Here is a 21,792-nt window from a genome sequence, read left to right as displayed (position 1 = left end):
CGGAGGTGCACAAACTTACATTTCCCCACCTTCAGCTCCTGTCTTTTGCACACTTATTTGATCTATCTATATCCCATTGCAGAATCACAATACCCTTATTAAAGCAGGCTCTTCCACCTATTTTCAGTGAATTTGGAAAACTTCATATGGTTCCTTCCTCCAATTATAATGTAAATGGTGAACAAAAATTCATCTACCTGTGTGGATGAGTGTGTGCCCACAGACTTACTGTACACTCCCAAACCAAAAGCCATGGATGAACCAAGAGGTACGTCGTCTGCTGAAGGCTAGATCTGTGGCATTCAAGTCTAGCAACCCAGGCCTGTACCTGAAAACCAGGTATGATTTGCAGAGGGCTATTTTAAGGGCATACAGACAATTTCGAACGAGGCTGGAGGTGACGTTGGATGCACAGCATTCTGGCAGGGTCTGCAAGATATTACTTCTTACAAAGCGAAACCCAATAGTACGAATGGCAGCGATGCTTCACTACCAGATGAACTCAACGCCTTCTATGCACACTTTGAAAGGGAGAACACAACTACAGCCGTGAAGATCCCTGCTGTACCTGATGACCCTGTGATCTCTGTCTCAGAGGCCAATGTCAGGCTGTTTTTAAAGAGAGTGAACACTCACAAGGCAGAAGGTCCCAATGGAGTACCTGGTAAGGCTCTGAAAACCTGTGCCAGCCAACTAGCGGGAGTATTCAAGGTCATTTTCAACCTCTCACTGATACGGGTGGAAGTTCCCACTTGCTTCAAAAAGGCAACAATTATACCAGTGCCTAAGAAGAATAATGTGGGCTGCCTTAATGACTGTCGCCTGGTAGCATTCACATCGACAGTGATGAAATGCTTTGAGGTTGGTCATGACTAGACTGAACTCCTGCCTCAGCAAGGACCTGGACCCATTGCAATTTGCCTATCGCCACAATAAGTCAACAGCAGACGCAATCTCAATGCCTCTCCACATCCATAACATAGTGGAACACCCCTAAAGGCTGATTTATATTTGTGTGTACTAGCTTAGGCTGTAGCCTACGCAAGTGGGCTACACCGTTGTGAGCATTTATACTTGTGCGTTGGTGTGTCTGCAATTCACCACCAAAACGCTAGCTGGCGTTGGGGGTTTCTATGCCACTGTGTTGAATTTCTTCATGTTGAAACTCAACACGAAGAAACTCAAACTACAAACAATGGTGACTGAAACTGAAGGAGGGTGAATCTTCTGTGCCTGTCCGGTCACTGAGAGACATGGACGAGGAAGTGCATTTCAAATATTTTTGGATGTCAGCAGGTAGATTTGACGATTTGGTTCATCGTCTCCAACCATTTACTTCGCATCAGTGTACGCACAGTGTACTCAGAGACTGGCAATCACCATTCGAGTTTTAGCTTCAGGTGGAAGTCAACAGGCTGTAGCAGCTAGCTACAAACTGGTGTCAAGCACAGGGTCCTCCATAATTTCGGAGGTCTGTAAAGCTTTATGGAAAGCATTGCAGCCAGAGCTCCTTCCCTGCTCTTTAGTCGCCCAATGGCAAGCTATTGCAGCGTAGGAGGAAATGCGATGCTACCAAGCGGACCGATCACAGTTGTTTTGGTCTGCGTCGCCGCGATGCGTAGTTACGTTTTGGGAGAGGTGCACGTTAGGCTATGGCGTAGGGTTCGAAGTAGATAACAGCGTAGGGTGCGCGGCTACACCGTACCTACGGCATACATTTGACGCACAAGTGTAAATCGGCCTTAAGACAGATAACAGAATGTTATCAAACAAGAACTATTATGAGGCAAAATTATGCATCTTTTAAAGAGAAAGGATAAAGAGGGAGAATTTTCAGAACATGGTGGTTAATCAGCTGAACTATTCTTGCCTATCCTAGGATTATTAAAGTTAAAGATTCACAGAAGGTGAGGGATGAAGAACTGTACAAACCTTAGAGCTGGGGTTTCCAACCTTTTTTATGCCATGGACCCCATCATTAACTGTGGGGTCTATAGACCCCAAGTTGGGAACTCCTGCCTTAGAGGGTGAAGTAACAGGGATAGGCAAACATGTGATATTGGAAGTATTTATGCTTTACAAAAGGTAGTCCAAAGGGAATTCCTGACCATTGTTTCAACAGGCGACTTAGAAAATAATGAAGAGAACATATTTTTTATATTTTAGTAGTTGTTTTTAGTATGTTAATTACCTGATTGAACCATAGTGTTACTGACAACTCCCAGATCATATAGTTCCGTTGTATTTGGTTTGAATTGTTTTGCAGAGTACTAAAGAACATTGCTTTCATGCATTAATGTGTTAATTCTTGGGCATTACAAAAAGTAATTAAAATTTGAATCAGATTGGTCCCTGCTAATTGGCTTAAATGGTAACACCCAAAAGAAGCATTCCCAAGTTCAACCCCACCACAAAAAGAGAGCAGGAAAATGGTGAGGGAGTCTCATGCTGGTGATAAAACTTCATGCTTATATTCATATCATTTTAGCTTAAATCCAGCTTTAACTCATCAATTAAAACAATACTTTTGTAACCACAATGACATGAAAACGTGTGGCGTGCCAGCAATTAATATGAGATTCACACACAGAGAGTGGTGAATCTGTGGAATTCTCTGCCGCAGGAAACAGTTGAGGCCAGTTCATTGGCTATATTTAAGAGGGAGTTAGATATGGCCCTTGTCACTAAAGGGATCGGGGGTATGGAAAGAAAACAGGTACAGGGGTTTGAGTTGGATGATCAGCCATGTTCGTACTGAATGGTGGTGCAGGCTCGAAGGGCCGAATGGCCTACTCCTGCACCTATTTTCTATGTTTCTATGTTTCTATGGCTTTAGACCACATGGACAACACAAACACTTACATCTGGATGCAGTGCATCGACTATAGCTCAGCATTTAATACCATCATTCCCACAATCCTGATTGAGAAGTTGCGGAACCTGGGCCTCTGTACATCCCTCTGCAATTGGATCCTCGACTTCCTAACTGGAAGACCACAGTCGGTGCAGATTGGTGATAACATCTCCTCCTCGCTGCCGATCAACACTGGCACACCTCAGGGGTGTGTGCTTAGCCCACTGCTCTACTCTCTCTATACCCATGACTGTGTGGCTAGACACAGCTCAAATACCATCTATAAATTTGCTGATGATACAACCATTATTGGCAGAATCTCAGATGGAGATGAGCTGACGTACAAGAGTGGGATATACCAGCTAGTTGAGTGGTGTTGCAGCAACAATCTGGCACTCAATTTCAGTGTGACCAAAGAGCTGATTGTGGACTTCAGAAAGGGTAGGATGAGGGAACATGAACCAATCCTCATAGAGGGATCAGAAGTGGAGACAGTGAGCAGTTTCAAATTCCTGCATGTCAAGATCTCTGAGGATCTAACCTGGTCCCAACATATCGATATAAAGAAGGCAAGACAGCAACTATACTTTATTAGGAGATTGAAGAGGTTTGGCATGTCAACAAATACACTCAAAAACTTCTATAGTTGTACCGTGGAGAGCATTCTGACAGGCTGCATCACTGTCTGGTATGGAGGGGCTACTGCACAGGAGTGAAAGAAGCTGCAGAAGGTTGTAAATCTAGTCAGCTCCATCTAGGGCACTAGCCCACAAAGTACCCAGGACATCTTCAAGGAGTGGTGTCTCAGAAAGGCAGCATCCATTATTAAGGACCTCCAGCACCCAGGGCATGCCTTTTTCTCACTGTTACCATCAGGTAGGAGATACAGAAGCCTGAAGGCACACACTCAGCGATTCAGGAACAGCTTCTTCCCCTCTGCCATCCGATTCTTAAATGGACATTGAATCTTTGGACACTACTCACTTTTTTTATATACAGTATTTCTGCTTTTGCACATTTTAAAAAATCTATTCAATATAAGTAATTGATTTACTTGTTTATTTATTATTATTATTTCTATTTTATTTATTTTTTCTCTCTCTCTCTCTCTGCTAGTTTATGTATTGCATTGAACTGCTGCTAAGTTAACAAATTTCACGTCACATGCCGGTGATAATAAACCTGATTCTGATTCTCGCTTCACTAAAGCTCCTTTCAGTAAAGGACCCAGTTATGACACCTCTCTGTTTTCTGAGATGGTCAGTTCTCAGTCCATTTTAACACACTTTCTCGAATACCATGGGCTTTTAATCTGTACACCAGTTTTCTCTCTGGCACTTTTTCTAATGCCTTTTGAATATCTAAATTCACTACATCTACAGGTACCCCTCTATCAACCCTCTCTATTCTATCCTCAAAGAACTCAAGTAAATTCTGCTATCTCCTCAGCAATGCTAAAGTGAGTTTCACGGCAAATTTTGGGGACTAGAATTCTAGGAAATGAAAGCAAGCTCTGATATATTCCCAGTATTCAGTGACTGAGACACTGCCCATCTTGTGTTTTATCTCCCCATCATTCAGAGTGACCAAAGTACAATACCCCACACTGCCACCTCAATGCACAATGACTGGAGTTCAGCACCTAGTGTCTAATCCCACCAGCCCACTACCACCAACATCAATGTTCGAGCTTTTTGCCACAGGCATTCACACCCAGGGAATAAATACTATGAAAATTAGTTATTTACGGCAGGCAGCTGGTTACAGATGAGAATTACATAAACATAAATAAACATAAATTATACACAACTTATATGACAAAATAAACATAATAACAAGTTGAGGGAAATATAATCAGAGGTAGAGTTCGGGTTTTTCAGGTTGGGTCAAGAACCTGATAGAACTCGGGGGACAGCTTTTGAACCTTGAGGTTGATTCTTTAGGCTCCTGCACCTCCTCCCTGATGGTAACATCGAACGGAGGGCACAGCCCAGACTGTAGGAGTCTTTAATGATGGCTGTCATCTTCCTGAAAACATTGTATCTTGTAGAGGGAGAACTATCTCCTGTCATGCCTGTAGCATATGTATCCTGGAATATTGAGCTGTCAGTCCTGCCCTTCTCTCAGCCATGTTTCTGTAATGACTATAGCATCCCAGCCCCCAGAGCCAATCCACACTTGTCTGCTTTACCTGTTAAACCTCATGCTTTGAAACCACTACCCCCAGGAGAGACGTCAATAGGTCAAGGACCAGACTCCCTGCTCCTGCACCAACTCCTTAGCCTCAAATTCACCTGGCCTATCCTTCTATTTCTGACCTCGCTTGCATGTGACACTGGGAATAATCTGGAGATCACTACCCTCAAGGTCCTGCTTCTTATCTTCTTACAAGTCTCCCTATATTCGCACCGCGGGACCACATTCCTTCTTCTGCCTAAGTCATTTGAACCAACATTCGGCATTCGGGAGGCAATGATCCACTCCTGCATCACTTCCGCAGCCATAGAATCTCCTGTCTCAACATTTACTACTGGGTCTCTTATTACCCCGTCTGACTCCACCCTTTCCCTCAAGGCCTCAGAGCTAGTCACAGTGCCAGAGCCCTGATCACTGCTGCTGTTAACCCTGAAAGAACATCCCCTTCGTCCCCCGACTCTGTTAGTGAGGGGAATGGCAACAGAGGACCTTGTACTGTCGGCCTACTCTCTTTACTTTTCCTGGTGGTCATCCAGTATCTCAGATGTGACCACCTCAGCAAAGGGCTGTAAAAGTTTGATAGCGTCATAGATGACATGCCAAATCTCCTTAGACTTCTAAGGAAGTAGAGACTCTGGCATGGCTGTATCTTTGTGCTGAGCCACATGACATGATGACACCCAGGAACATGAAGTCATTCACCCCTTCCATCACAGACATTTCAGTGAGGACTGCTGTCTGTTCACCTGACTTCCCTTTCCTTGGTTTTACTGGTGTTAAGTGCAAGGTTGCTTTTTGACATCACTCACCCAGGTGGTTGGTTTCACTCCTGTATGTCTCCTTGTCATCATCCATGATTCTACCAACAACGGTGTATTGTACATGGCATTGGAACAGTACTTAACTACAGTATCTGCAGTAACCGGGGCCCAGCCTCCATTGACTCTGAACAGTAGGCAGTAACTGATGTGCATTAACCTTCTCAGCCCTCCTTTTCACCATTTACCTCCTGTGGACAGTGACTATGCAGTATACCACCAGGTATCTTTAAGCCCCTCTGTGTACATTCACCACAAGGGACTGTCCTCATTGTTTACCAGACCAGGAGAGTGTAGATGTTAACAGGGTACATAACTTATGAGCCAGCATGCTGGCAAACCATTCTAGAATGACTTTGTTTACAATGTATGTTTTTACATTTGATATTATTAAGAACATCTGCTGATTGATTGGTAGGCAATATTGTTAAGAACATAATGCTGTTAGGAATAGATGTACAAGATGCTGGAATTTAGAGTACACACAAAAAGCTCAAGGAACAGCAGGTCAGGCAGCATCTGTGAAGGGAAAGGACAGTCCCTTTTGGGTCAGGATTCTTCAGCTAGATTGGAGAGATGAGCCCAGAACTGCACACAATACTCCAAGTGCAGTCTTACCAAGGTCTTGTCTATTTGTAACATGATGTCCCAACTCTTGCATTCATTGTCCAGACTGATAAAATTAAGTATGCCACACAAGTTCTTTGTCGTCTTGGCTCTGTCACCACTTTCAGGGAAATATGTATTTGCATGGATTCTGGCATTGTTCCAGAAGACTGGAAAATTGCATATTCACTCCACTCTTCAAGGAGAGAGAGAAGCAGAAGGAAGGAAATTACAGGCCAGTAGCTAATTTCACCTCAGTAGTTGGTAAGATATTGAAGTTGATTATTATGGATGTGGTTTTGAGGTACTTGGAGGCACACAATAAAATAGGCCAAAGTTAGCATGGTTTCCTGAGGGAAAATCTTGCCTGACAAATCTGTTGGAATTCTTTGAAGAAATAACAAGCACGATAGGCAAACAAGAATCAGTGGATGTTGACCATTTGGATTTTCTGAAGGCCTTTGACAAGGTGCTTAATAAATGATGCTGCTTAATAAAGTAAGAGCCCATGGTATTACAGGAAAGATACTAGCATGGATAGAGCATTGGCTGATTGGTAGGAGACAAAGAGTGTGAATAAAGGGAGTTTTTTCTGGTTGCCTAGTGGTGTTCCACAAGCGTCTGTGTTGGAATCGATTCTTTTGACGTTATATGTCAATGATTTTGGATGAAGGAATTGATGGCTGTGGCCAAGTTTGCAGACAATACAAAGACATGGTGGAGGGGCAGGTAGTGTTGAGGAAGCAGGGAGGCTACAGAAGGACTTAAGCAGATTAGGAGAATTGGCAAAGAAGTGGCAGATGGAATACAGTTTCAGGAAGTGTATGGTCATGCACTTTGGTAGAAGAAATAAAAGCATAGACTATTTTCTAAATGGAGAGAAACTTCAAAAATCTGAGGTGCAAAGGGACTTGGGAGTCCTGCAGGATTCCCCAAAGGCTAATTTGCAGGTTGACGAAGGCAAATGCAATGTTGCATTCATTTTGACAGGATTACAATATAAAAGCAAGGGTGTAATGTTAAGTCTCTATAAACCACTGGTGAGGCTTCATTTGGAATATTTTGAGCAGTTTTGGGTCCCTTATCTAAGAAAGGATGTGCTCACAGTGCAGGAAGTTCAAAGGAGGTTCACAACAATGATTCCAGGATTGAAACGCCTTGATATGGAGAGGATGTTTACCTCATCTGGAGCCTGATGGTTGAAGGGTAAATAACTGTGGTGATGTGGGACCCAGGGCATATGTACCTCCTACCCAATGGCAGCAACGAGAAGAGAGCTTGGCCTGGATGGTGGGCACCTTTGACAATGGATGCTGCTTTCTTCTGGCAGCACTCCTTGTAGATATGCCCAAGGGTAGGGAGGGCTTTTCCTCTCAATGATAACTTGCAACACTTTGCTGATTAAGTGATTAGATGATTGGACAAGAAGCTGCAGAGAGCTAAAGACAAAGTTCCGTCTAGGATGAAAACCAGCCTCCCTGCTGTGGAGTCTGTCTACACTTGGGAACACAGCCAACAAGACGTTTCTGGTAAACTGGCATCGCGCTCAGACGCAGCAGCCTTTCTGAGGCTAACCAAATGTGTTTCTGTCTTTTTTAAACATTTTTTTTTACATTTGCAAGACACTGCTGGATATTGAGAACTTTAGGTACTGCAGGTCTACCCTGTCAGTGAGTTGTTCGATAGCAAAGGAGCTGGACTTGGTGTGGACTACGTTGCTGCCTGCTACAGGAAGGCGTTGGAGTCGGTGTGTGAAGGCAAAGGCAGTGTGCAGTCTAACAGTGAGAGATTGTCACATTTTCCTGTGACTGCAAGACCCTGTTAGACATTGGTAATGTAGAATACGTCGTCCAGCTCACCGGTTCATTGGCAAGAACAACAGCAGAAAGCTGTGTGGACTCTGTTGTAGCTCGGTCTAGTACCTGCGGCAGCCGCCCAGGGGAGAAAGCGCCAGAGGTACTGTGGCACTCGGTCCATGCTGGATTGGGGGGGACAAGCCCTTCCCATCAGTCCTGCCCCCCAGGGTTCACTCGGAGGAAGACAAGTTAGATTGCGTGCAAGTGAGCATTCATTCATCTGACGAGAGCTTGTTCTTGCTGACAATCAACCTGCAGGACACGTCACGCAGGGACTTGGGCTATATTACATTTTTCAATATGGCTGTTTGCTTATTGCTATGTTAGATGTATTATATGTATCTTGTGCTGTGTGTGCTGTTGGTAATGTGTTTTGCACCTTGGCCCCAGAGGAACACTGTTTCATTTAGCTGTGCTCATGTATGGTTGAATGATAATTAAACTTGATCTTGATCATAAACAAAGACCTTTTCCATCGTGGCCATTCCTTTTCTCTTCCCTTCCATTGGACAAAGTACAACAGCTTGAAAACATGCAGCACCAGGCCCATGCGTAGTTTCCGCCCTGATGTTATGAGACTCTCGACTGAACCTCCTGAACTTAACGGGAACTCTTGATCTCACAGCCTGCCTCATCGTGGTCCTTACACCTTATTGTCTGCTGTACATCAGCACCTTCTCTGTAGCTATAACGCGAGATTCTGCACTCACTTGTACTACCTCAATGTACTTATGTTTTGAAATTATCCCTCATGGACGGTGTACAAAACAAGGCTTCTCCCTGTAGCTCAGTACATGTAACAATAATAAACCAATTCCAATTCCAACTCCAGTTGTCTGCGTTGGATTTGTTCTGCTTTCATGAACAGGATATACCCAGGCAGTTCCTCCCTGGTTGAGATACAAAAGACTGCAGATTATGAAAATCTGGAGCAGGTCAGGTTGCACCTATTGATGGAAATAGACAGTCAGCATTTCAGGTCTAGACACTGCATCAGGTGTACCAGTTCCTTTCCGCTACACTCGATACTGACTAAATCTTGCAACTCCGCAGATGCAAGATTTTTGCCTATAATAGATTATGAGAACACTCAGTCCTCTTTTATTGTCACTTAGAAATGCATACATGCATTAAGAAATGATACAATGTTTCTCCAGCATGATATCACAGAAAACAGGACAGACCAAAGACTAACACTGACAAAACCACATAATTATACCATATAGTTACAGCAGTGCAAAGCAATGCCATAACTTGATGAAGAACAGTCCATAGGCGCAGTACAAAAAATAGTCTCAAAGTCCCCGAGTCGATCAACTCCCGAGTCCCCGATAGCGGCGGCAAAAGGGAGAAACTCTCTGCCATAAACCTCCAGGCACCATCAACTTGCTGATACCTTGGAAGCAGCCGACCACAGCGGACCCTGAATCCATCTGTCCAAAAACTGAGCTTCCAAGCAGCCTCTCTGATACAGCCTCCCGAGCGCCATCCTCTGCCGAGCGCCTTTGACCTCTCCCCAGCTGCTGAAACACGCAAAGCCGAGGATTTCGAGGCCTTCAGCTCCAGAGATTCTGGTTACCACACAGTAGCAGCGGCAGCGAAGCAGACATTTCAGAAGTTTTCCAGATGTTCCTCAGTGCTCTCACGTCTGTCTCCATCAAATCAGGATTGTGCACGGTCCCCTACTTGACAGATAACAGATATTCATCACCGGAGAGGCTGCGCACGCTGTCGTCATCCTCTCCCAAGATTGGATAGGCAAAAATATAGAGCAGCTTGTATTAGAGCCTACCAGGGAGAAGGCAGTTCTGGATTCAGTGTTGTGTAATGAGCCTGATTTGATAAGGGAACTCGAGGTAAAGGAGCCATGAGGAGGTAGTGACCATAATATGATAAGTTTTAGTCTACAATTTGAGAGGGAGAAGGGAAGATCGGAAGTGTCAGTATTACAGTTGAACAAAGGGGTCTATGGACACATGAGGGAGGAGCTGGCAAAAGGTGACTGGAAAGATACCCCAGCAGGGATGACAGTGGAACAACAATGGCAGGTATTTCTGGGAATAATACAGAAGGTCCAGGATCAGTTCATTCCAAAGAGGAAGAAAGATTCTAAGGGGAGTGGGGGCGATTGTGGATGACAAGGGAAGTCAAGGACAGTATAAAAATAAAAGAGAGGAGGTATAACATAGCAAGGATGAGTGGGAAGCCAGAGGATTGGGAGACTTTTAAGGAGCAACACAAGATAACTAAAAAGGCAGTACGGGGAGAAAAGATGAGATACGAAGGCAAGCTAGCCAAGAATATAAAGGAGGATAGCAAAAGCTTCTTTAGGTATGTGAAGAGGGAAAAATTAGTTAAGACCAAAGTTGGGCCCTTGAAGACAGAAACGGGTGAAATTATTATGGGGAACAAGGAAATGGCAGAAGAGCTGAACAGGTACTTTGGATCTGTCTTCACTAGGGAAGACACAAACAATCTCCCCGACGTAATAGTGGCCAGAGGACCTAGGGTAACGGAGGAACTGAAGGAAATTCACATCAGGCACAAAATGGTGTTGGGTAAACTGATGGGTCTAAAAGTTGCTAAATTCCCAAGACCTGATGGTCTGCACCCCAGGGTACTTAAGGAGGTGGCTCTAGAAATCGTGGACGCATTGGTAATCATTTTCCAATGTTCTATAGATTCAGGATCAGTTCCTGCGGATTGGAGGGTAGCTAATGTTATCCCACTTTTTAAGAAAGGAGGGAGAGAGAAATCAGGCAATTATAGACCAGTTAGTCTGACATCAGTGGTGGGGAAGATGCTGGAATCAATGATAAAAGATGAAATTATGACACATTTGGATAGCAGTAGCAGGATAGGTCCGAGTCAGCATGGATTTACGAAGGGGAAATCATGCTTGATTAATCTTCTGGAATTTTTTGAGAATGTAACTATGAAAATGGACATGGGAAAGCCAGTGGATGTAGTGTACCTGGACTTTTAGAAAGCCTTTGATAAGGTCCCACATAGGAGGTTAGTGGGCAAAATTAGAGCACATGGTATTGGGGGTAGGGTACTGACATGGATAGAAAACTGGTTGGCAGACAGGAAACAAAGAGTAGCGATTAATGGGTCCCTTTCGGAATGGCAGGCGGTGACCAGTGGGGTACCACAGGGTTCAGTGCTGGGACTGCAGCTGTTTACAATATATATTAATGATTTAGATGAGGGGATTAAAAGTAACATTATCAAATTTGTCGATGACACAAAGCTGGGTGGCAGTGTGAAATGTGAGGAGGATGTTATGAGAATGCAGGGTGACTTGGACAGGCTGGGATGCATGGCAGATGCAGTTTAATGTGGATAAATGTGAGGTTATCCACTTTGGTGGCAAGAACAGGAAGGTAGATTACTACCTGCATGGTGTCAAGTTAGGAAAAGGGGAAGTACAACGAGATCTAGGTGTCCTTGTTCATCAGTCGCTGAAAGTAAGCATGCAGGTATAGCAGGCAGTGAAGAAAGCTAATGGCATGTTGGCCTTCATAACAAGGGGAATTGAGTATAGGAGCAAAAGAGTATAGTTCTGCAGTTGTACAGGACCCTGGTGAGACCACACCTGGAGTATTGTGTACAGTTTTGGTCTCCAAATTTGAGGAAAGACGTTCTAGCTATTGAGGGAGTGCAGCGTAGGTTCACAAGGTTAATTCCCGGGATGGCGGGACTGTCATATGTTGAAAGATTGGAGCGACTGGGCTTGTATACACTGGAATTTAGAAGGCTGAGAGGGGATCTTATTGAAACATATAAGATTATTAAGGGATTGGACATGCTAGAGGCAGGAGATATGTTCCCGATGTTGGGGGAGTCCAGAACCAAAGGCCACAGTTTAAGAATATGGGGTAGACAATTTAGAACAGAGTTGAGGAAAAACTTCTTCACACAGAGTGTTGTGGATCTGTGGAATGCTCTGCCTCAGAAGGCAGTGGAGGCCAATTCTCTGGATTCTTTCAAGAAAGAGTTACATAGAGCTCTTAAAGATAGCGGAGTGAAGGGTTATGGGGAGAAGGCAGGAAAAGGGTACTGATTGTGGATGATCAGCCATGATCACAGTGAATGGTGGTGCTGGCTCGAAGGGCTGAATGGCCTGCTCCTGCACCTATCGTCTATTGTCTAATATAAGCATAAAATCTAAGCCAAATAGTAGATCAGAATCCTTAGAAAATGCCTCATTTTCTCATCATATTTAGTAAAAGGGATGCTTCTGCATGGTGCTTTTCATAATTCCAATTCAAAACAGAGGACAATAAACCGTTAAGGTTAGGCTTGGAATACACATTGTGGTCATCAGATGGTTAAAACAAGCACCAAGGAATAAAAGATTGGTTCAACTTAACAGACATGTGGAGGTAGCAACATACAGGGTGATGGATGTCAGTGAGGCTTTCTGAGGATGTACTGGAGTACAAAGCAGGATTACAATCAGAGGAGGGAAGGTGAATTCTTTGGGATTGACTGAACACAAGAACACAGGAAAACAGGAGCAGGAGTAGGCCACTCCGCCCCTCAACACAGCCCCGCCATTTAATATGAACCTGGCTGATCTACACTGGCCTCCACACTTCCTCCCTGCAATTTCCCACAAACCTCAATTCCTCAATCTTTCAAATAGTTATCTATCTCTACCTTAAATATATCCAGTGATCCAACCTTCACAAGCAGAGAATTTCAGAGATTCGCTACCCTCAGAGAGAAGGAATTCCTATACACCTTATATTTAATATTGGAATTTCTATACAGTTTTAATAATTGATGATAGGATTTTGAATCAGAAATTGTTCTGAAAGTCCCAATGGCAATGAATACATGGACAGCTGGAATTAGATGAAATGAGTTGTGATAGGGGATATCTTAAACACATACCTGGTACAAACCAAACGCTCGTCAATTTCAGGAGCCAAGGAGAATGTGGTCCTTGTACGTCAATCAATTGATCAATGCCCCTCTGGACCTAATTAGTTAGTATTCATGCACTGATGAAGTGGTAAGTATAAGGTAATATTGTGACAACCAATACTCTGGCTGTGATTGGACAAAATATCTCAAATGGATTGGATGGACTGGATTGACAAGAAGGAACAGTCTCATTAGAGGTGAACAGGAATAGGAAGGAGCTGGGTTCTAGATACAAGATTTAACTCTTCATCAAACCTCCAAAGAGCACAAACAACTGGGAGGAGCTAAAGATGGCCAGAGGTTTTTGCAGACCGCAGGCAACTTCTTGCTGTTTGTCTGCAAAACAGCTTATCCTTTTCTTCTCAGGTCTCTTCTTTTTCTTTTCAAGGTGGCTGGGGTCCAGTTCATGATCTACAACTGTAGCTCACACTACAGTTATTCACAGGCAGTGGGATTTTGCTCTCGGATTTGCCATGCAGCTTGGCATTTCATTATCTCCAGGTACAGCCTGGAAGATGTGCGCCTTTTGGAATGCAGCCCTACAGATGACCCGATTCCTCGCTGATGTCACCAACTGAAGTGTTGCAGTAGATTGAAATATCGAGACAGCAGGTGGTGTTTGGTGAAATAAGACCCCCTGCACTTGAGCAATCTCTCTCTCTCTCTCTCTCTCAATGGTGAGTGAGAGTCTGATGGTTCTCGTGTCAGGGAACTCAGACAAGGATTGCAGCAGATCATAACAGTGAGCTGCTGATCTGCCCTCTCATTGTACAGGAGCAATATCTCTCTCTCCCTTGTTGAAGATGTTGAAGAGTTGGGATGGACTGTAGTTTTTGATGGACTTGAGATCATGGTCTCTTTGGGGGCCTTGCTATTGCCTGCAGGGCGGGTGATGGGGGGGGGGTGGAATTGATAGTTCTGCTGGAGCAAGTGGAGGGGGGAGGGGAGGGTTTATGCTTTTGCTTCTGCTTGTGTGTGGGAGGGGAGGGGAGGTGGTTTTGGAGCTCTAACACTTTCTGTCATCATTCTTTGGGTTGTTTTCTGTTCTGTGGAGTAAGAGTTTCAGGGTGCATACTCTATACATCCTCTGATATTAAGTTGAACCCAAGGACTAACACTCACAAGGAGAGCTAGTGACCCCAAGCCTGACCTTTCTTGCATGCTGTCTTTGCCATCAGGAGTGTGGACAAACCTTCCACAGGGTTTGTCTTGAATAGAAGTGCAAAATCAGCACAGCTTTGGGAAATGGATGATACCTAGCTTATAAATTTGATGATCTGACAGTTATGAAGAAAGGGAGGATATAGACATAATATTCACGTTAGAAAGCTTTCAGAAAAGATAAGGAAGGGAATTGTCATGCTTTGTGCGTCAACTGCAGACGAGTTGAAGAAAGTTGTCTAACAGTGCGGGAGACATGGTGCATTTGTGGGCCACCCAGTGAAGGGAATGGGGTGGTGAAATATATTTACAAAGATATTAAAGAGAGGGACATCAACTGGAGAAAGACTGTCGCCATCTCAGTATCATCTTTTTTCTTCCCTTTCAGGAAAGGGCCAATATCAGAAATTGAAATGGAATTGGTGGGGAATGTCAAAATATTGAAAATAATTACCATGGCATCATGGAATTGATAGAGAAGGCAACCAGCAGTCTAGAACATGTACTGAACGGGGAATGACTAATGTCAATGGATTGGGGAGGTATATGGCTTCGAGAAACAGGAGTCTGTGATTGGCTGGCAGAAATAAAATGGATGAATGGACAACCTTTTTACGAGGTGAGAGAAATGGTGCAAGCGACACTTCAGACAGGTACTTCAGCAAGCAGAGAATGGAGAGATATGGACCATGTGGTGCCAAATGAGATTAGTATCATAGCTGGCACAGACACGAGCCTGTTTCCCAGCTGTATCTCTCTAAAACTCCCACTTCATGAGCAGATCCTGGATGACTGATACGCAGCATCATTGTAGAACTGGCAGATGACACAACATTTGGAAGTAAACAATAAGTAGCAATAAATGATATATGAGAGACAGCACAACACCAGAAGGTGATTTTAATCATCATGCCAGTGGTGGTAGGATTGGTTAACAAAGCATGTGAATATTTTTAACAGTGGATTAGAACACAGAAGCCAAGGAGCTATGCTAAACCCGTGAAGCAAACAGTTTAGCTCTGGGAACACACATTAGAAAGGTCATTAAAGCTTTGGAGAGGGCATAGAAAAGCTTTACTTGACTGGAGGATGAGGGGATCTCAGGATTGAGAAAGGATAATCTTCCATTGAAAGGGACGATTCAGTAGAATGGTTTTAAATGATGAAGGAGTTAAACAGAATAACAGAGTTAAACAGAGTTAAAGAGAATCTGTTTTCAATAGCCACTGATGTGACTTGGAACCAAAGGCAACATTTTACACAGTAATCTTTAGAGTTTGGGATACATAGAGACTGCCTGGGGATGTAGATAAAATCAGAGGTGCAAAGAACATTAAAAAATTGAAAAACATATATAAAAAAAAGACAGACCCCATTCACCTCTCCTGCCCAGCTTCTTACATCATGCCCCCTCCCCGATCCACCCATCTTCCCCCTCAGCTGGTTTCACCTATCACTTGCCAGTTTGTACATCTTCCCCTCTCCCAGCTTCTGGCTTTTGGCCCCTCCCTTTCCAGTCCCAAAGAAAAGTCTCAATCTAAAACGTTGATTATCTATTTTCCTCTGTAGATGCTGTCTGACTCCAGCATTTTGTGTGTTACTCAAGATTTCCAGCATCTGCAGAATCTATTTGGTTTATTAGCGGGAGTAATAGACAAATAGAATTTTGGCAACTAAGACCAAGACAACAGACATTTTTTGTGAACTCCAGTTTGTCTCTGGTAGAAGTCAGGAAGCAAATATACAAAGCACCATGAAAACAAGCCCGGGGTATCATGAAGGGTCCTTACATGCCCTCTTCTCATTAGTACCATCAGGGAAGAGATGCAGGAACCTGAAGATGCATACTCAATGTTTAAGGTACAGCTTTTCCCTCTCTGCCATCAGATTTCTGAACAGTTCATGAACCTATGAACACAATCTCACTGTCTTGCTCCCTTTGTGCACTGCTTATATATTTTTATATATCCTTTTTGTTGTTTACAGTAATTTTCATGTATTGCACTGTACTGCTGCTGCAAAACAACAAATTTCATGACATTTATCAGTGATGATTCTTATTCTGGTTTGACAAATCTATCCACCTCAGTGTCTAGAACTCACAACCCAAGTAGCTGGAGGTTTCGTTATGCTAGAAACACTACATAAATGCAAGGTGTCGTTGTTTAGAGTTCCAAAAATCCATTCCACGGTGCTTCCTGATAATACTCATGACCTTTGTTTTTTTTTTCTCTCCCTTGTCACATCCTTTTCACATAGAAATAGATTTTACCTGCTTTAGGGAAAGCCAGGTTGGTTCCAATGTGGATTCAGAACGAAATGAGTTCAAAACTTACAGAGCATGGAAAGAAGCTCACCGGACCACCAAATCCCTGCTGACAATTAGTGCCCATCTCTCCCAATTCTCTTCATGAACACTTGTCCTGTAACCTTTTCTTAGCTATCCAAGTGTTTATGTGGATACTCGTTAAATGTTGCCAAAGTAACTATGTTTACCACAGACTCTGAGAGTGCAATCATACCCTGCATGAAAAAAAATTCTTCAAATCCTCTCTTAATCTCCTGCCATTTGCCTTAAAATCCATGCCCTCTGGTTTAATACATCTGTTAAAAAGGAAAATTTTTCACTATCCCCCCTCTCTGTGCCTCTCCTAATTTTGTACACCTCTGTCAGCTCCCAAACCGCCCCCCCCCCGTCAGCCCCTTCCATTTCTAGGAAACAAACTCAACCTACCCAGTATCCCCTCTTAATTGAAACATTCCATCCCAGGCAACACTCTGGGCAACCTTGTCTGCACACTCTCCATTGTAATTGTGCCCTGACTGGAATCACATGTTATCTTCTATTTCCCAATGTTCATTTGAATTAAGTGTTACACTGGAACTGCGTGCAGCAGCAAAAATTAGTAGTTGTGCTTCCGTCAACCAACTTGTCAGTAATTTGAAGGAGACCAGGCAAGTTCTGTGCACAGAGGGTATATGGATTGAGGGGCCAGAGGAAGTAGTAGAAGCAAGTGCCATTATAAGACACTTGGACAGGTATGTGGATAGGAACGGGATATGGGCCAAACTTAGGCAGATGGGACCACCTCAGGTTGACAACTTGGCTGGGATGGATGAGTTGGTCCACAGGGCCGGTCCCCATGCTGTATAACTCAATTTTCTCCTAAAAAAACACTGACTGATATTTTCATTCATGCCTCTAGAAACTGCACAGCAATGGTATAGCGGCAGATGTTGCTAAGACTTGAGCATGTTCTAATCTTGTCTCAGGTCAGGTTCACAAGAAGGTTGATCCTTTCAGCAGATCACTGTGCCCCTTCATCCAATTATTCTGACCCATATCTTGTGCAGGAGCTGAATCTGCGTAATTTCCCTCCCCACATCAGTGCAAAGCTCGAGCCTCAATCAGCCCAAACTTACCTGGTTGCCTTTCCTCTTCTTCAGCCTCTTCTTGTTCAGCTTTTTGCAAGCATATAGTTTCCCAGTCGCTTTCATCTGGCAAGCAGACACTTCGCCAAACCCTCCCTTTCCCAAAACCCGGAATTCCAGGAACCAGTCCTCTCCGATGGGTTGGGCTTCCAGCCACTTCCACTGCAGGAACCTCATGAAGTACATACTTTGTTTGTAAGCCTCAAAGGGAGCACTCTTTAGGAATTCCATCGTCAGCTCCTTGCATTCCTTGAATAGGTCTTCCCTCACATTTTCACAGTCCTCCTTGACCCTCAAAATACATTTCTCTTCCAAGTAGCTACAGAAGAGTTCTGCCCCCATTTCCAGGTATTTGCTGATAATACCTTGTGCCTTCTGAACTCTTTCTTCGTCTTCTGCTGTATCATAGTCTTCAATATTTTTCCACAGCTCACAAGCTGGCTTGTAGTCAGCAACAGTGTCCAAATACTGTTGGAACAGTCGCTTCCCAATGGGTTGCCTGATGCAAATACTCTCAAACTCCGTGTCAATCTCATCCTTCAGACTTTCACTTTGGGTGATGTGTGGCAGTTTGAGTTTGGCTCGGTACTTTTTATCTCTGGTCATCTGGACATTAGAGGGCCCATCAAAAGTGACTCGGGCCGAGATGTAGGCAGAGTTAGCTACAACAGTCTGCAGACTCCCTAAATCCATCCTGCTTTGCTTTTATTTTACTTCAGGGTAAGAGCATGAGCGAAAGGGGAAGAGGGGGCAGAGAGAGCGAGAGAGAGAAAGAAAGAGAAAGAGAGAAGGGGGAGGGGGGAGAGAGGGAGAGAGAGAGACCTGTAAAATCCACGAGGGAGCAGAGGACAGTGAAAGAACTGGGTTGTGAACTCCCAGACACTATGATCCGTTCAACCGCCACCCAGATGAAAGTAACCTCAGGAATGTGCTGGACGTCGCCGGCGCTGACATAACTGACCAAACTGAAAGTTCCCCTGAGGCTACATGTTACAGTTTACAGATCCCTTAATCTTAATCTTTTCCAATTCCATTCTGCCTGCATTACAGCAGATGAGCAAATAGCAGCAACAGAAACAGACCTGACTCAACATCTTGGATAAAGATATTATCCACTTATAAATAATTCTCACATCATGCTCAACACACCATGTTACTGGTATCTCTTTGTACTTTTATATCGTTGTCACTCTCTGAGAGATCTGCATTAATCTATACATTTAGATCTATATTATTCTATGTGATAATTCTACATTACTGTCAAGTGATGTATCAGTTTGGCATTATAACATAGTTTCAGACTAATCCTATTTGCCCATTGCTTTAATGCCCCACTCTCCCAGATTCTACTCCCTTGCTGTCCATATACCCTGTAATCTTGTACACAGAAGACACAAGGAGCTGTAGATGCTGCAATGTGGAACAACACACAAAACACTGGAACGACTCAGTATCTGTGGAGGGAAATGACAGCCAACATTGAAGGTCAAGGCTTTTCACCTGGACTGAAAGATAAAGAGGAAGTAACTAGTATAAGAAAGTGGAGTGAAAGGATGGAGCAAGAAGTCATGGGTTAAGGGTGAAAGGTGAAAAGTTTAAGGGGAACATGAGAGGAAACTTCTTCACTTGGACAGTTGTGAGAGTGTGCAATGAGCTACCAATGCAAGTGGTGCATGCCAGCTTGATTTCAACATTTAACAGAATTTTGGATAGGTACATGGATAGTAGAGATATGGAGGGCTATGGTCCCAATGCTGGTCGATGGGAATAGGCAGTTTAAATGGTTTCCAGCATGGACTAGATGGGCTGAAGGGCCTATTTCTGCACTGTACTTCCCTATGACTCTACTAGAGCTGGCAGGCGTGGATGGGGGTTGGGTTGAGAGGCTGATAGGAAAGTTGAGAATGGGAATGGAGTCAGAATTGGGAGGAAATTGGAAGAATTGACAAAACACTGAAGATGAAGCAATCCAATAGGAGTGGAAGGTGGAACATAGAATAAGTTTTGTACATAGTCTGACCCCTCTCTATACCTTATCCTATCCAAACTCATTCTCCTGATACCATTTAATATCCAACTTTCTTGGCTGCCATATTCTTTCATTTTAGACCAAACCAAATCTAATTCATTTGCCCTGAATTTTGCTATTTTATTACATATCACACCTCCAATCCAATGCAACTCCCTTACTCAAATCAAGTTTATTATCTGGTGCACAAGTACAGTGAGGTACAAGATACAGTGCAAAATGGACAGCAGCATCACAGGCACACGAGTTCAAACAACACACAGCATAGAAACTGTACAAGAAAGACACAAGATGGTGAAGGTAGAGGGAAAAAAGCTCTGCGTAAACAAGACCTTACTGCAGAACAAAAGGCACGATCAGAGACAAACCCATGGAAAACATAAAATGAGAGTAGGAGAGTGAGATTAAACTATTAACAGAGACCATCTGTAGTGTTCCAAAGCATGTTTGGCTTGTCAGTCTCAGCCCACACCCTATGATATCCCACCCGACATAACTTAATCTTACTCTCCCCATGTAATTTGATATCCCATCCAGCTTAATCTCTGCTCTAGTTACCTTTTATAATATATCACAAACCTACTGTCCCTCTTGCTCAATACCCACTTCCTTCACCTCCCCCAAAAGCATTTATATCCCACCATCTCACCCACTCTCCACTCTCTTATTCATTTCTGATCTTCCCAGGCTATATCATATTCCCAGCTTTCTCCCTGCACCCTTCTGTACTTCACCCACATCTCCCCACACACCCCTTTTGTTGTCTAATCCCCTGCTCACTCACCTACTCTTCAATCTCTAATTCCATTCTCTTCTCTGCACTATTTTATCCCATCTGCTCTAATCCTGCTTTCTCCCTTTATACAGTAATATCCCTCCTTGGCTAATCCTGCACACAGAAAACCATAGAGGCCATTGGGTATATCTAAAGTGGAGGTTGACAGGTTCTGGATTAGTCAGGGTCTGATTTATTATCCCTCTCAAGCCCATTCTCCTGCGGGAGGGATCATAAATCAGCCATGATGGAATGGTAAAGCAGATTTAGCAGGCCGAGTTCTGCTCCAATGGTCTTATTTCCTCCTGTATCCTTTAATATATCACTTCAATCTTGAAGAAGGATCTTGGCCAAAAACTTTATTTCCATAGAAACTGCCTGACCTGCTGAACTCCCACAGCATCTTGTGTGTGTTGCTTTATATGTGCAGCATCAGCAGACTTTCTGATGTTTATAATACACCACTGTCTCTAATTCTATCCCCTTAACTCTAATATCCTAAAAAGTGGAGGGATGGGTTAGTAAGTTTGTTGATGACACAAAGGTTGGGGGTGTTGTGGATAGTGTGGAGGCTGTCAGAGGTTACAGTGGGACATTGATGATGCAAAACTGGGCTGAGAAGCGGCAGATGGAGTTCAACCCACATAAGTGTGAGGTGGTTCATTTTGGAAGGTCAAATATGATGGCAGAATATAGTATTAATGGTTTGACTCTGGGCAGTGTGGAGGATCAGAGGGATCATGGGGTCCGAGTCCACAGGACGCTCAAAGCAGCTCCACAGGTTGGCTCTGTGGTTAAGAAGACATACGGTGTATTGGCCTTCACCAATAATGGAATTGAATTTAGGAGCTGAGAGGTGATGTTACAGCTATATAGGACCCTGGTCAGGCCCCACTTGGAGTACTGTGCTCAGTTCTGGTCGCCTCACTACAGGAAGGATTTGAAAGCCATAGAAAGGGTGCAGAGGAGATTTACAAGGATGTTGCCTGGATTGGGGAGCATGCCTTATGAAGACAGGTTGAGTGAACTCATTCTTTTCTCCTTGGAGCAACGGAAGATGAGAGGTGACCTGATAGAGGTGTATAAGATGATGAGAGGCATTGATCATGTGGATAGTCAGAGGCTTTTTC

General features: G+C 43.7%; 1 protein-coding gene across 1 annotated transcript in view; it reads right to left on the bottom strand.

Moving 5' to 3' along the window:
* Positions 1 to 18,551, bottom strand: part of grk1a (G protein-coupled receptor kinase 1 a) — a 61,154-nt gene extending 42,603 nt beyond the window's left edge. Inside the window, exon 1 of the mRNA XM_072262347.1 lies at positions 17,850 to 18,551. Within this exon, the coding sequence (XP_072118448.1) occupies positions 17,850 to 18,551 (702 nt within the window). The remainder of the gene's footprint in view (positions 1 to 17,849) is intronic.
* Positions 18,552 to 21,792: the final 3,241 nt, after the last annotated feature.

This window comes from Mobula birostris, chromosome 6 (genome assembly GCF_030028105.1).
Source record: "Mobula birostris isolate sMobBir1 chromosome 6, sMobBir1.hap1, whole genome shotgun sequence".
Lineage (NCBI taxonomy): Eukaryota > Metazoa > Chordata > Chondrichthyes > Myliobatiformes > Myliobatidae > Mobula > Mobula birostris.
The sequence above is the reverse complement of the archived record's forward strand: the minus strand, read 5'-3'. Positions and strand labels throughout refer to the sequence as shown.